This window comes from Sciurus vulgaris (assembly GCF_902686455.1).
Source record: "Sciurus vulgaris genome assembly, chromosome: 4".
Classification (NCBI taxonomy): domain Eukaryota; kingdom Metazoa; phylum Chordata; class Mammalia; order Rodentia; family Sciuridae; genus Sciurus; species Sciurus vulgaris.
The window spans coordinates 144633222-144649695 of record NC_136464.1 but is presented as its reverse complement, the minus strand read 5'-3'; the positions used below and the strand labels follow the sequence as shown (position 1 = coordinate 144649695).

Below are 16474 nucleotides of genomic sequence, written 5' to 3'. Positions count from 1 at the left end.
GTTTGTATTACAATTCTGAAGAAGAGGGCTTGTCTCTGGCTGAACTGATGACTAAAACAAAATTTTGTGAGTCACTAACTCACCAACTAAAGTCAGAGTAGGCATTTTTATCCCTCTATATCCTAAAAGAGCCCTGGATAAGGAGAAATATTGAAAGTACACCAACCGGGATAGCCATCTTTTATTATCTCTATGACAGAAATAGATTGTCTTGATATTTTCTTTAGTTCCTGGGTCAGTGGTCCAGGAGCATGATAATTTGCTACATAAAAAATTTACTTATGAACCTCAAAATGACCTCTGTCTAAGTACGCAAAAATACAGAACCAGATCTGAACTCCTTGCCAGATCTGAACCATTATAGTGAAATGAGCTGCAATATTTTCGTAAGTGTACTTAACCTCAACAATCAGTTCCTGGCACGTAGAAAATGCAGATGCAGGGTTAAGTTTGGATCTGGAATGTCCCCGAAAGGCTCATGTATTGAAGGCTTTATTCCCAATGCAGGAATACTCAGAGGTGGGGCTTTTGGAAAGTGATTGGATCAGGAGGGGGTCTTAGATCATCAATGGATTAACCCATTGATGAATTCATAGTTGAATAGACTATTGGGAGGTGCAAAAAGATAGGAGGCGAGTCCTCAAAGGGAGTGGGTCCTCAGGGACTCTATCTTTTCCTTTCTCTCCTTCTCTGTCCTATCCTCTTTGAGTCTCTTTCCTCCTTGGATGCCATGAGGTGACCTGCTTTGCTCTACTACACTCTTCTGCCATGTTTGGCCTCATCACAGCCCAGAAAAAATGAAGCCAGTTGACCAGACTGAAACCTCTAACATCAGGAACCAAAATAATTTTGTCTCCTTTAAGTTTTTTTTTTTTTCCCCTAGCATTTTTTCAGTGACAAATTGCTAACTTGCAATTTTGAACCAATCAGTTGGAGCATATCACACCTTAGGGGAAACAGACTCAAAGCAAGTAGTTCCCTTTAAAAACCTTTTCTAGAAGAGGGGATCCAAGATGGCGGACTAGAGGGAGGCTGAGTTCCTTGTTGCTCTGTAACTCCACTTTCAAGCAGAGGATATCTGTTTCTCAGTGAGGCAGTTTTTGCTGCTTATCGATCCCCTGGTATTTACCCAATTTGTCTGCTGTGATCACCTGCAGTCTGCCAGGATATTGACGCCTTTCTTGAGTGCAGACTGCTCACTGTCAGGCGTCTATCATCCGCCATTTGCCTGCCTCTGGCCTGTCCATCACCTGCCTTACACCTATCCATCACCCAACGCACGAGGTTCACCTCCTGATGGTCCGACAACAGTCAGCAAACTGATAGCCGACCGCCAGTGGAGCAACAGCTGCCTGCCGGCGCCTGGAAGTTCACTGTGACAGTACCTGCAGGTTTGATTACACGTGGCTGCCGCCATTTTGAGACAACAACCAGGCCCCGTAGGACCCCTGGCCAGACTGATTGAGCCCCGTCTCCAGGATCCCTTAGCCCGACTGATCACTCCCTGCCTCTGGGGCCCTCACATCTACTGCCTGCTCCCTGCCACCAGGGACCAACTGACTGCACCCTATCACCAGGACCCTAGACCAACTGATTGCACCCAGACTTCAGGATTCCTCAACCACACCAAACACACCGGATCTCCAGGACCCCTGCCGAACCAACCGCATCCCTTCTCCAGGACCTCCATTTGACCATGTCCATCCCTGAGCTGCAGCTCCCCATTTGCCAACACATTTGGAAACCAGAGTAGACATCTTGGATAATCCTGGAAGCCATAGCTCCAATCTTTGGGTGGGGCAAATCCCATCCTGAGATGCCTGCTGGAGGCTTGAAACTCATTGTCAGGTACCTCTCATGCATCAGGCTACTGAAGACTGGGAGGTTTCATTAGTATATGACTGTTATACTATAGATTTTCTTTTTTCTCCATTTTAAAAAATTTAAGTTTTTATTTCTTTACTTTTCTTGCTCTTTTTCCTTTTGGTTACCTGTTTCCTCAGAGTCTCTTTCTCCCTTTTTTGCGTGCTAACATTTGATTTCTTTTGATTATACTCTCACACTTTCTATTTTCTAGAACTTCTATATATTCTTTTCTTATCCAATTAACAGCCACATTCTACATCCCTCTGCATCCTCTTTGTCCTCCATTAGAAACTGCAAACCTTATTGCAAACCTCTTTGTTTTACTGAAGATAATATTTGAAATCTTTCTGTTTACAATAACAATTTTGTTATTGTCCCCATAGGGGCTACTTGGTCTAGGATTGCATAGTGTCTGATTTGGGCACTGCTAATATTGGTCTCCCCTTAAAGAAAGGGTTTTGGAAACCTATAGAGCCACTATAAGCCTATAGGGGGAAATCTGCAATACCCCAGATCTGTACTGCTAGAGGGGAAGATACATGAACAACATGAAAAAAGAAGGGAAGAGAATGATCCAAACAAATCTAGATTCTATAATAATAGAATCCAATGACAGTATGTTAGAAGAAATGTCAGAAAAGGACTTCAGATTATACATGATTAAGATGATTCGTGAAGCAAAGGATGAGATAAGAGAGCAAATGCAGGCAATGAATGATAATACCAATAAGCTGGCAGAGCAACTGCAGGAAGCAAAAGATCATTTCAACAAAGAGATAGAGATTCTAAAAAACAAACAAACAAACAAAAAAAAAAAAAACCACAAACATTGGAAATCCTTGAAATGAAGGAAACAATGAACCAAATAAAAAACTCAATGGAAAGCATCACCAAAAGTCTAGACCACTTGGAAGACAGAACCACAGACAATGAAAACAAAATATTTAATCTCGAAAATAAAGTTGCCCAAGCAGAGAAGATGGTAAGAAATCATGAACAGAATCCCCAAGAACTATGGGACATCATGAATAGACCAAATTTAAGAATTATTGGGATTGAGGAAGTCACAGAGAAACAAATCAAAGGAATGAACAACCTATTCAATGAAATAATATCAGAAAATTTCCCAGACCTGAAGAATGAAATGGAAAATCAAATACAAGAGGCTTCCAGAACACCAAATGCACAAAATCACAACAGATCCACACCAAGGCACATTATAATGAAAATGCCTAAAATAAAGATAGGATTTTGAAGGTTGTGAGATAGAAGCGTGAGATTACATATAGGGGGAGACCAATATGGATAGCAGCAGACTTCTCAACCCAAAATCTAAAAGCTAAAAGGGCCTGGAACAACATATTTCAAGCTTTGAAAGAACATGGTTGCCAACCAAGAATCCTATACCCAGCAAAACTAACCTTCAGATTGAAGATGAAAGAAAATCCTTCCATGATAAACAAAAGTTAAAAGAATTTACAAATAGAAAGCCTGAGCTACAGAAGGTTCTCAACAAAATATTCCATGAGGAGGAAATGAAAAACAACAATGGAGGTCAGCAAAGGGAGGAACTACCTTAGAGAAAAACCACTCAAAGGAGAAACCAAGCCAACTTAAAAACCAAAAATAAGCCAAATGACTGGGAATACAAATCATATCTCAATAATAACCCTGAATGTTAATGGCCTAAACTCATCAATCAAAAGACATAGACTGGCAGAATGGATTAAAAAGAAAGACCCAACAATATGCTCCTGCAAGAGACTCATCTCATAGAAAAAGACATCCAAAGACTAAAGATGAAAGGATGGGAAAAAACCTACCACGCACATGGACTCAGTAAAAAAGCGGGGGTTTCCATCCTTATATCAGATAAAGTGGACTTCAAGCCAAAGTCATTCAGAAGGGATAAAGAAGGACATTTCACACTGCTTAAGGGAACCATAAATCAGGAAGACATAATGATAGTAAATATGCCCCAAACAATGGTGCATCCCTGTACATCAAACAAATCCTTCTCAATTTCAGGAATCACATACACCACAACATGATATTCTGGGTGACTTCAATGCACCGCTGTCACCACTAGATAGATCTTCCAAACAAAATCCAACCAAAGAAACCATAGAACTCAATAACACAATCAATAACCTAGACTTAATAGACGTATATAGAACATTCCATCCATCAACGAGTGGATTCACTTTCTTCTCAGCAGCACTTGGAAACTTCTCGAAAAAAGGCCATATGTTATACCACAAAGCAGCCCTTAGGAAATGCAAAAAAAAAATAGAGATACTGCCTTGTGTTCTATCAGATCATAATGGACTGAGAGTAGAAATCAATGACAAAATAAAAAACAGAAATTACTCCAATACCTGGAGACTAAATAATATGCTACTGAATGAAACACGGATAACAGAAAACATCAGGGAGGAGATAAAAAAATTCTTAAGGGTCAATGAGAACGATGATACAACATATCAAAATCTCTGGGACACTATGAAAGTGGTACTCAGAGGAAAATTTATTGCTGGAGAGCATTCCAGAAAAGAATGAAAAGTCAACAATTAAATGACCTAACATTACACCTCAAAGCCCTAGAAAAAGAAGAACAGAATAACAGCAAAAGTAGTAGAAGACAGGAAATAATTAAAATCAGAGCTGAAATGAATGAAATTGAAACAAAAGAAACTATTCAAAAAATTGACAAAACAAAAAGCTGGTTCTTTGAGAAAGTAAACAAAATAGACAAACCCTTAGCCACACTAACAAAGAGAAGGAGAGAGAAGACTCAAATTAATAAAATACATGATGCTAAAGGAAATATCACGACAGTCACCACTGAGGTACATAACATAATGAGAAGCTACTTTGATAATCTGTATTCCAACAAAATAGAAACTACCAAAGACATTGAAAAATTTCTAGAGACATATGCTCCTCCCAAACTGAACCAGGAGGACATACACAATTTAAACAGATCAATATCAAGCAATGAAATAGAAGAAACCATTAAAAATCTACCATCCAAGAAAAGCCCAGGACCAGACAGATTCTCAGCTGAGTTCTACAAGACCTTCAAAGAAGATCTCATTAAAATACTTCTCAAAGTATTCCAGGAAATAGAAAAGGAGAGTACCTACCAAACTCATTCTTTGAAGCTAATATCACCCTCATACCCAAACCAGGCAAAGACACATTAAGGAAAGAAAATTTTAGACCAATATCCTTGATGAATATAGATGCAAAGATCCTTAACAAAATATTGGCAAACAGTATCCAAAAACATATTAAGAAAATTGTGCACCACGACCAAGTGGGGTTCATCCCTGGAATGCAAGGATGGTTCAACATTCGTAAATCAATAAACATAATCCATCATGTCAATAGACTTAAGGATAAGAATCATAGTTATTTCAATTGATGCAGAAAAAGTGTTCGACAAAATACAACACCGCTTCATGCTCAAAACACTAGAAAAAATAGGGAGAGTAGGAACATACCTGAACATTGTAACGGCTATTTATGCTAAGCCCATGGCCAACATCATTCTTAATGGAGAAAAACTGAAACCATTCCCTTTAAAAACAGGAACAAGACAGGGATGTCCTCTTTCACCACTTCTATTCAACATTGTCTTTGAAACTCTAACCAGAGCAATTAGGCAGACCAAAGAAATTAAAGGGATACGAATAGGAAAAGAGGAACTTAAGCTGTCACTATTTGTGGATGAGATGATTCTATATTTAGAGGATTCAAGAAACTCCTCCAGAAAACTTGAGACCTCATCAATAAATTCAACAAAATAGCAGGCTATAAAATCAACACACATAAATCTAAAGCATTTTTATATGCAAGCAACAAAACGGCTGAAAGGGAAATGAGGAAAACAACTCCATTTGCAATAGCCTCAAAAAAAAAAAAAAAAAACTTGGGTATCAATCTAACCAAAGAGGTAAAAGATCTCTACAATGAAAATTACAAAACATTGAAGAAAGAAATTGAGGAAGACCTTAGAAGATGGAAAGATCTCCCATGTTCTTGGATAGGCAGAATTAATATTGTCAAAATGGCCATACTACCAAAAGTGCTATACAGATTCAATGCAATTCCAATTAAAATCCCAATGACGTACCTTACAGAAATACAGCAAGCAATCATGAAATTCATCTGGAAGAAAAAGAAATCCAGAACAGCTGAAGCAATCCTTAGCAGGAAGAAGGAAACAGGGGGTATCACAATACCCGAACTTCAACTATACTACAAAGCAATAGTAACAAAAATGGCATGGTATTGGCACCAAAATAGACAGGTAGATCAATGGTACAGAATAGAGGACACAGACACAAACCCAAATAATGCAATGGATGTACTGTGAAAGCATTATGCTAAATGAAAGAAGTCAAAGATACATACTGCATGGTCTCGCTTGAATGTGAAGCCTAAAAATGTTAAATTCATAGAAACAGGATGATGGCAGTTACCAGGGGCAAATGAGGGAAAGGGGGAACGTAGGTCAAAGGGTACAAATTTAAGTGATAGGAGGTGTGGAATTTCAGGGGATCTAATGTACAGCATGGTGACTAAGATAATAATATGCACTCATCCTTGCAATTTTTAAATGTTGTCACCACAAAACTAAAGGTAGTTGGGTGGGATGATGAAATTGTGGTATGCTTACATTTTGTGAAATGCTATCAACCACATTGTGAAACTTAAAATCCATCCATTTTTAAGTTATACCTCAGGAAAACTGGAAAAATAAAAAAATTCCAACCAGACTAAGGATCTAAATTGAAAATGGAGCAAACAAACTAAAACATAAAACCTTGAACAACAAACAAAATAACAACCATAGAAACAGAAATACTAGAAGAAAATTCAGGAAAATATTTGTGCTGAGTCTCTTCAGGCTCCTCAATAGAACTGACGTTTTCATTTTTACACTTACTACCTGCTCCCTCCTCAGCCACACATGCTGCAGACTTCTAGAATAGAGGCTGAGTAACTTGTTTTATGTGTTTGCTTAACTACCTTCTCCTATTGCACTGTGAGATTTGAATGTGTATTACATGCCTCAGATTTGCTTTAGAACAGGAAAGCTTTAGCATGCCCAGTGCCAAGGACATAGCAGATATGCAATAAATTTTTTGTTGGCCAAATGAATGAATGATGACCCTTGGCTGGCACCCCCACAACCATTCCTGCCTGACTCCTGGGGTGATAGCCAGAAAGAGCCAGATGCAGACTGCCTTATTGGGTAACATATAAAGCCTAGTCTTCGGAGGCAACTGACCTGAATTGACTTCTGATTATCAACAATATCATGTGCAATAGGTGATTTTCTATAAGATGTTTAGGACATTTACTGGGTCTGTAGTCGATGTTTAGAAACAGCTTCATTAATGGTACTATTATGGAGCTCCACTAAGATGAGGGAGTTGGTATGGCCGAGAATAAGAGATGGTAGACCCTCCCAGTTGGTCTCACCAATGGGATAGTGTATGGGGTAAAAGTAGAGTAACTTTACCAGTTACTTAGCTGCTTCATTTGCCTTATACTTGAACTTCCTTTGCTCAAGTGATCTCCCTGTCTGGCAATCTGTCTCAGTGGTCCTCAACCCTGGCTCTACATAAAAATCATTTGGCTGCACTCTGGACCAATTAAATCAATGTTCTCCAGGGGGATTATATGTGCACCTGGGATTGGATGCACTCTCTTGCTCCTAGTACAATGGATCCTAGATTGCAGAAGCCCAGAAACCACAGCATTTTCCTGGAGCAAAAACTCTTTCCTAAGGAAAGTGGTACCGGCAGCAGAAAGAGCAAAGTTTGGTGCTAGAAGCTTAGAGTCCTAGCCATGATACAAGTTGAAGGTCTGACTCAGAAAGCCACAAGACCTCTGTTCTCAAATTACCTAACTTATCAAATAAGCATGATAGAATTTTCTACCATAAACCATCATGTAAAGTTCAAACTGGAAAATAGATAAAACTTTTATCCCAGTTTCTCCATCTATGAAAGAGATATCTACTCTCCTGAGTGCATAGCCACTGTTTGCAGAAAAAAATGGGAAGTAAACACAAGAGGTTGTATTGCTGTACTGGCTGCTATTGATTGGCATTGTTATTACAAAGTTGTATCTTTACACAAGTTCTTGAATTTCAACTTGTCATCAAATCCCATAGTCTCTCATAGAAGTAGAGATGATCACTCATGTGACCTTAAGTGAATATGGCATTTCCATCTTAGGAGCTTTGAGACTTTGTAACAAGTCTCAGGGAATCTTTGGTTACAACCAAGGTTGCTGAGGTGATGGGTACAACTGACATTGCTGCTAGGGAGCTGTCCCTTCAGTTTCCATTACCTGGGCTTTCCTGACTTAGGTGTGTGATAGATGATCAATACTGTCAGGAAGTGAATGTATGTAATCAACCTAACTGAAGCGTGTTGAAATCCTGTGGCCTGTGGTATAAAAACAGTGAAGGGCCCAGAGGAACTGGGCAGGCTGAAATGTGTGGCTCCTAACCAAGTCCTGCCATTCTCTGTCCTCTCCTCCTCTGGGTTGCAGAACCTGGAATCTTTCTCCAGAAGCCTTATGTTCTCTAGTATGGGCATCTCTATTGATCACAAATCCAATTATAATAGCTGAGGTTTCTGGAAGATTCAGAATTTGGAATAGTGAACTTGAAAGTGAGAACTGGGGAAAACGGCACAAATATTCCTAATTTTGTCCCTGCACAGAGCTGTTTTTATTCTTACCTGGGCAAAGCAATACAAATAATATAGTCAGCCAGTGAGATAAACAGATTTTCTTTTCCTGTGGCAAATCTGATAATTACTATGTTGGGACATAATCTTGCAATACACAAAATAAGAGATTCAGGGGGATGTCAGGTTCCAATGCAAGGAAACAGAACCAGTCTCCTGAGAAGGCATGAACTGTCATTTCAAACACGACTCTGGCAGATGCTCTACTTACCTACAGATATGGTCCAAACAGCAATGATTTTCAGAAATGCCTTCGTTCTGGAGTTAAAGCGGCTGTGGTGGATGGGATTCTGGATGGCTACGTAGCGGTCCAGGGAGATGGCACAGAGATGCATGATGGAGGCCGTGGAGAAGAGCACGTCCAGGTAAATCCAGACTGCACAGAACTTGCTAGGCAGAGGCCACCGGTACCCTGCAATGCAGAAACTTAGCATCAGTTGGCAGCCTTGTGCCTCCTGGGGCAATGATTTCCATTTTGGTGACAGGCACAAGTGGTGGCATGGGATGATACAAGAAAATTTCAGTATCTGAACAAACTCTAATAGCTACTGTGTTAAACTGCAGTACTGTTTCCCTGGCTGATGAACAAGAGGTGTGAACATTTCTGGTGTCTGGAATTATCAGTGTGGTATGGTTAACTTGGATGGCTCCTCTTTAGGGATTCTCCCTGCCCTACTCACATAGCAAAAATGCTTTTTCAAATGAATTATGTCCAAAGTTTCAATGGGTTTGGAGTTCCTCTATCGGAGTGCTTCTCCCACTGAACTGTCATATTTTTCTTCAGGTTATAGGTCCTAAGTTTAGTCCCATCTTATTGTAACAATCATCCAGTGTCACACAGGGATGGCAATAAATAGTATTGGCACAAGTGGCTAATTGGTTAAAAATCCAGATGGGGACTATGTCTTTATTTGTAAAAATGATAAATTATTTACCAATGATGCTTTTGGTGTTGACCTCAAACTTGGGGAAAATTGTGTCCTTTCTCTGAGCTTTGTTTCAGGGCAGTAGTTCTCAAACTTTAGGGAACAGGTGATTCAGGTGCTTCTTAGAACTGGGACTGCTTGACCCACCTCTGAAGGTTCTGATCAAGTAACTATGGAGCAGGCTGAAAAATTTGCATTTCTACCAACTTCCCAGGTGATGCTGCTGGTCTAAGGACCACACTTGGAGAACATGGACAGCTGTTCTCACTCCTGGATGCCACATTAGGATCAGCTGGAGAGCTTTAGACATGGCTTTGATGCCCAGGGCAAACAGTTAAATTAAATAATACAGAAGGATGGCCAGAGGTGGGCTGCAAACACCTAAGGGCTTTAGAGCCCCCCAGAAATTTCCAATCCAGGCAGCACAGCAGACTACCTCCTGTGTTAGGAAGATAGAAGATGCCTTACAGACATGAGCAAACTGTTGTGTTTCTGTGTGTGTTCTGGAGGGAGCCAACGGCTACAAAAAGCATTAATTAGTTTTGCTAACAGTGTAAGTAATGGTGTTAGATCTGCCTGCACGAGAGGAGGAAAATTGTAAAGATCATTTTCCTTCACGATACCACAGACCACAAACCTGAGCAAACACTCCGTATGTGGACATACTCTGTCTACCAAGATGCCACCATGGCTAATTTAGAAAAGGAAAGGGTGCATGCGGGACACAAGCCTAATTTGGAGACTTTCAAATGCATTTGCAAAGAGTTTGAGCAGAAAGCAGTGCTTTTCTTTAGCAGAGCCCCAGCTCAGGGAAAGCAAGCTCTGCCTGTGTAGAACTGATGTTGACTGAGTGGTTTTTTTTTTTTTTTTTTTTTTTTTTCCGCTTTCTGGAAGGAGGCTTCTGCAGACCTTAGTTTGCGTTTTAGGTGGGGATGCGGGGACATTTCCTCGTGCGAGATGCTGGGCGCCCCTCTGACTGCAGGAGGTATAGGGACTTGACTGGGGATGGGGGCTGGACTCCCGGTGGAACCAGTCATGAGCTGAGCGGCTGCCGCCAGGGGGCGCCCCTGCATCCTGAGCGGGTAGCGCGGAGGGGTCGCTTTCCTAACCAGGCTGGTGTGGTCCCGCCCACCCTTAGGGGTCACCCTGCCCTCCTGCGGAGGTTCCTGCACAGTCACCCCCGACACTCCCAACCGGATTTTGTCTTTGAGGGTGGGGCGGGTTTTAGGAAGTGAGAAGTCCTCCAGAATGTCTGGGAAATGACAGGCACATTTAAGGAAATTATTTAGGTGTGACATTTGCACGGTGAAGCCAGGGTTAGCCTTGTAGCCATCACAGTGACCCTGTACAAACTGATGCCTGCTCTCACCTCCTCACCTCCTTCCTCCTTCACACTGTTCAGGGATAGGTGAATTTTATAAAAGAAAACTTAGACTTTAAGTCTTGGCTAGAAAATCCCCTCTCCCGGGCACCCTCATAGCCCATCTCTAAGGTCCAGCTGATTGCTAATGTGCCGATGTGGGCAGTCTCTAGGTTCTCTCCCTCACTCTCTGTTTAAGGAGAAATCTGGCTGTATTACTCATATTTTGGAAAGAATATCATTCTCCCCAGTGAAGCTGTCCCAGTGTTTGCCGACTTGCTGAGAGGTCTGTGTCAAACTGTGTGGAGAAGAAAGCAAAGCAAAATTAATCTTCCATTTCTTTTCCACTCTCTTCCAAACCAGACTGGAGGAGTTTTATACATTTGCATTTTTAAAGAGTTGAGGGTAATTCAAAGGCACTTTTCCAAATTAGCTTCTCTGGTCAGGGAGTAATTCATTTATTCTAATGGAGACTTTGAATGTTTTAACATCAAACCCACTCCACCACTAATATTCTCTCTGCAAATGTTCCAAGGTAATTGGGAAGGTTTTACAACTCCATTAGAAGTGCTGAAAACTGTGGGACAAAGATAAAACTGTTCTTTCCTAAGGCTGGAATAATTGGGTGGGAATATAAAGACCCAAGAATCAAGTGGTTTCATAATGATGGGTAAGTTATTGCTTGATGATGGTATTGGGATACTTATAATCATTACTGCATAAAATGTCCACGTTTTAAAGCACAAAACTTTATCATTATCTTGCTAAAATGTATGCATAAAGCACCAAAATGATCAGCTAATATTTTTTTTTTTCCAAGTGAAACATCATTTTAAGGGTTAAAATTTAAGTAACTAGCACAGGGTGATGGTAGACCCTAGTCTATAAACAAAGCTCCTATTTAGGGTTCACCCGCTGAGCCCCTGCTTATTTGCTAACTGCATGCACATGCTCTTTGTGATCAGTGTGGGTACAGCTGGGAAACTAACGCCACTCACCATACAGGATGGTTAACATGGACACCGGCATGACAAGGAAACCCAGCAGCATATCAGCTATGGCAAGTGACATCAGGAAATAGTTGGTGGCGTTCTGCAGCTTTTTCTCTAGGGACACTGCCATGATGATGAGTATGTTTCCAGCAATGGTTAGAATAATCACTACAGCTGTCAATAAAGCAGACCAGTTTTTTTCCTGGAGATGAAGTAAGGAGAAACATGTTGGTGGGAGGCACCCTTCACAGGAAAGGTTGGTTCGGTTTTCATAATCTGTTGTCCAGTTAAGTGCATCAGAAGTGTTTGCTTCTCTGGAGTTAAAGTCATTATTATAGTGCCGTGGGTCATCATTTAATTGCATTAAGGAGTTCGGAGTTGAGCTCAAAGAAGAATTTTCTTCACAAAGAATATCCATGTCTGACTCGGAACTCGTAACAGATGAAGTGTTGAAAGACTGACAAGTTATAGCCTCTGCTCACCGTTCATCTTTCTGTCCCCGTGCTCTACTGTGCTGATGCTAGTGTACATGTGGGGCTCCTTTGCAGGCTTTCCCCTCTCCCATTATTATGAGAGTAGTTAAGGAATGGCAGTGCTCTCTAGATTTCCTGCTGTCCCGATTTTAGTGGAGTCTTCTGTTGGGTTATATATTTTTTCCACCAAAGAAGGACAAAATAAGCAGAATGAACTTTTATCATAGAGGCTGCAGAGTTTTGAGAATTCAGGGAGTCAAATGTGGTCCTGGCCAAAGAAGAAAAGTTTTGTAACTACTAGGAATCTCTTATAGTTATATCTCATTTGATTGGATAGGCTGGTCACCTAGTTTAGCCACAGAAATGTTAAAATAGTATGCTATCCAAAACGGTGAGGTTGTACGCAGTTGGCATTAGGAAAGTCCATTAAAAATGCATCCAGATTTAATCCTATAGTAATGGGATATACTTTGGGTTATAGTTCTCAGTCAGTCTTAGGCTGAATTGCCATACCTGCTATCAGGAATTTCAGCTTGTATTATATTGCTTAGTTAACAAAGGAAAAAGAGAAAGTCCTGAAGATTAGCAGACAACTTTCCACACCAGAAATTCTCATGGAAATGATTACATTTTGGCCAAGCTTGATTTCAAACCAGAGAGAAAATTACACAGCAATAAAATACAGCAGCACGAGAACTTACATTTGTCTCCAGGGTCCACACGGCAGACACACTTGACTGTTCTGTGCCTGGCTGCATCTGGCATGGTAATTATGCCGGTAGAGAATCCCCTCGTCTTGAACTTCTAGCAGTATAAAATGATAGTAATTTGATTTCTCTTTTGCTGACTTCAAAAACTGCACGCAAGCGTCGAGCCTGTTCCAGCACTGTGGGGTCCATGTTGGCTTCCTCTGCCACCACTCGGCTTGGGTCCTCCCTCCCTGTGGGGCTCGCCTGGGCAGGCACACATTGAGAAATCCTCCACAAGCCCCTTGCAAAGTCACACAAAAGAACCGCACGGGAAAGGAGGCAGAGCCGCCTGCACAAGGGGCTCCTGGTTTCCAAGGGAATGGAGCAGCTCTCCGCTGCCTCCTTCACTTCATCAGACCTCCCTCTATGTGTATGTCATTAACTGCAAGGTAGCAACAGCCAGGGAGGGCTGACCAAACAGGATTTTTTTTTTCCTTTTTGATACATGTTAACATTGAGAACTTTTTCTTTGCTTTAAAAAAGAAACTGGAGAAATGGTCTTTTGTACAGATTCTTGGTGAGGCAGGTAAACCACACAGTGATAATCTTTTAGCTTGAAGGGAGAAGAAAGAACATAAATAAGAAAATGGAATGTCCTGAGAGCTGGAGGCATACATCACTTCCATCCAAAGCCAACTGTGCTGCAGCCAAGTGGAATTACTTGACTTCTGCAACTTGGGCTCAGAGTGGCAGGAAAAGCAGTAACACCGATAAACTGTTAGTGCTATTTTTATTTATGGTCAAATATGTACACCATTCAGCTAGATTATTTTTTCTTCAGCAGAAATGTACCACCCAGAAGTAGTTTAAAACTGCATTTTTTTTTTTTCAGAAATAACACTAATGACAACATGCCTTATATGTAAACTGTTTCCCAAAGAGGGTTCTTTTTTTTTAATTTCCATATTTTGAAATAGAGTTTAAAGAAGGCAGATGTAGCTTCTTATTTTTACAGATGAGAAAATTGATTCCTTCCTTAAGAGTTGGGACTTTCTAGGTTTCTGTCCACCACTGCCTTTTCTTATTCTTCCCTTAGACAACCACGCTCAGGTCTTCAAAATGTTTGTGGCCAAATTTTGTACCTTCATAGGTAATTATTTCCTTCAGTTCCAGACCTAAGTATCTGGCTGCCCACTGAATTCTTCATCTGCAGCCTTGTCTGTCATCCTCCCTTCCCCACTTATATCACAGGGATTGTGTCCACTCCTTCTCCTGGTTCATGGAATCCCCTATTTATACAGCTGGTGACAATACACGACTCTTCCTACCTTCTCATGACCAGATCCCACCAAGTGTCCAGTGCTACCTCTGTATGCATGTTTCCCCAGTCTGCTCCAACCCATAGAAGGTGGATGCTCTTTGGTTGAGGGGTGCTTCATCTGTGTCCTGGGCTGCCTTGGGGCCATCCTCCTGCCCCACCACATTGAACACATGTGCCAGAGAGCAGGCAGCTGAGAACACAGCACTGGAGTCACAGTTGCTTAGATTTGAATTCCAGCTCTTGAACTCAAAAATGGGAGACTCCCAAACAATCTGGCGGCTCCCTTTAAAGCTCAGCCTTCTCCCTTCTACAATGCAATAATAGTAGTACCTTCTTCAGCAGATCGTAGTGAAGCTAGAATGAGAAAATTTGCAAATATTTAGCAAATAAGTTATAGGGTTCTCTCAGCGCATGTTAGCCATTTTATTTTTATTAATAATCTTTTTGACATTATAACATAGTTGGCATCAGCCCCTTGCCTCCGTTCTTCCAGTCTCTGCCTTGTGGCTGTATGATTCCTTTGTCAGTCTGCTTGCCACCCCACCCCCCGGTGCCCTTACTTTTCATGTTTTAACTCTTGCTCCTCTCCCGAGCAGCCTACCTGCAGACTGGTGTATTTCTGGACATTTTTATGTCTGTGAACTTGCAGTTCCGTGTCTGGACTGTTCTCACTGCCCCTCCTGGTGTCCATCTGGCAAAGTCCTACTAAGTTTTCAAGGCTCAATTCCAAAGTTATCTCCTCTGAGAGTTTCAGATCTGCCACATGCTGCTTTTTAAACTTAATTAAGACTTCAGCTCCCTTTTAAGCTTGATGAAGCTATTTAATCTATGTTTTAGTTTCTTCACCTGCATATAGGGAATGCTATTAATAGTATACCTACCTCGGGATTAATTTGAAAGCTAAATAAGTTGCTAGATGTGCCAGGCACAGTGTAAGTGCACAGTAAAGGCTAGTTGCTATTGTTACTCAGCTTATTCTCATCAAGCTTGCTGTGGGCCATCTTCCCCAGTGGAGACACAGGCTGCAGCACCTTCTGTCCCCATTTTAGTACTCATCCTGTAGCATATAACTCCATAAAGGCAAGCGTCGTCTATCCTGTTCATGGGCACATGGTTGGTGCTTAGATATCCTCGAATGAATGAATGAACAGATGACTGATTTACAATGACCTGTTTACATGTCTATCCTCTCTTCCATAGAGAATTTCCTGTTCATCTCTGTACCTTTTTAATATGAAGCATGGTGTCTCAGAAAAGATGGTACTCAGCACATATGCTTAGATTGAATCATTGACAATATTATAAAGGAGAATGAGGGAGAAACCTAGAACCTTTTTAAAATTACTTTGTCCAATGTGATGATCAGTTTTGTTAAAGAGGACAAAGGGATGTGATTTTAAAAAAATATTCCAGTGTTAAGACAATTACTCATATATATGTGTGTACATTATTTTTAACGTACCAGTAATTGAACCTAGGGGTGCTTAATCACTGAACCACATCCCCAGATCTTTTTTATTTTTTATTTAGAGACAGGATAGCCCTAAGTTGTTTAGGGCCTCACTAAGTTGCAGAGACTGGCTTTGAACCTGTGATCTTCCTGCTTCAACCTCCCAAGCTGCTGAGATTACAGGTGTGCACCACCACACCCACTCTAAATTTTTTGGAAATGAAGTTGTTTTATGGATTTCTGATCTCCTTAGAGAAGTCTGATGTCTTGTACCATTATGCCTCATGAAGAACCTTTAAGCTTCTCCTCATGGCAAAACTAGTTGGCTACTTTGTTATATGGTTTGCATTATGAAGTAGAGTTATTAGTAACCATCTAAGATCATTTGCAATTTTACGATTACTTCTTATAGAAAAATCTACCTGAATACAGTTGAGGACTTTGGCTACTGATTCTTAAACAGCATTTCCATTAGCAGCAAGAGTGTCAGACTTCGTAGGAATGGTTTCTTGCAGGTCTGAGACTCGTTTTGAGTTTGGTGGGACTGGGTACCTTGGCTGCTCTTCTAGATGCTGATGTGCTGTCCAGCTCTCCCTTCATGACTCAGGCACTCACTCTCCCTAT

The 16474-nt window shown here is 41.0% G+C and overlaps 1 protein-coding gene across 3 annotated transcripts in view; it reads right to left on the bottom strand.

Moving 5' to 3' along the window:
* The window catches only part of LOC306659456 (5-hydroxytryptamine receptor 2A-like), a 78443-nt gene extending 65000 nt beyond the window's left edge, over window positions 1-13443 (bottom strand). The window contains exons 1-3 of one of the 3 annotated variants that reach the window (XM_079137005.1): window positions 13092-13443; window positions 11924-12658; window positions 8851-9051 (exon numbers count right to left, since the gene is read on the bottom strand). In XM_079137005.1, the coding sequence (XP_078993131.1) occupies window positions 8851-9051; window positions 11924-12335 (613 nt within the window). In that variant the 5' untranslated portion in view covers window positions 12336-12658; window positions 13092-13443. Of the gene's footprint in view, window positions 1-8850; window positions 9052-11923 lie in introns of all 3 variants that reach the window. The other 2 variants (XR_013763302.1, XM_079137006.1) reach the window with 2 other exon arrangements.
* Window positions 13444-16474: the final 3031 nt, after the last annotated feature.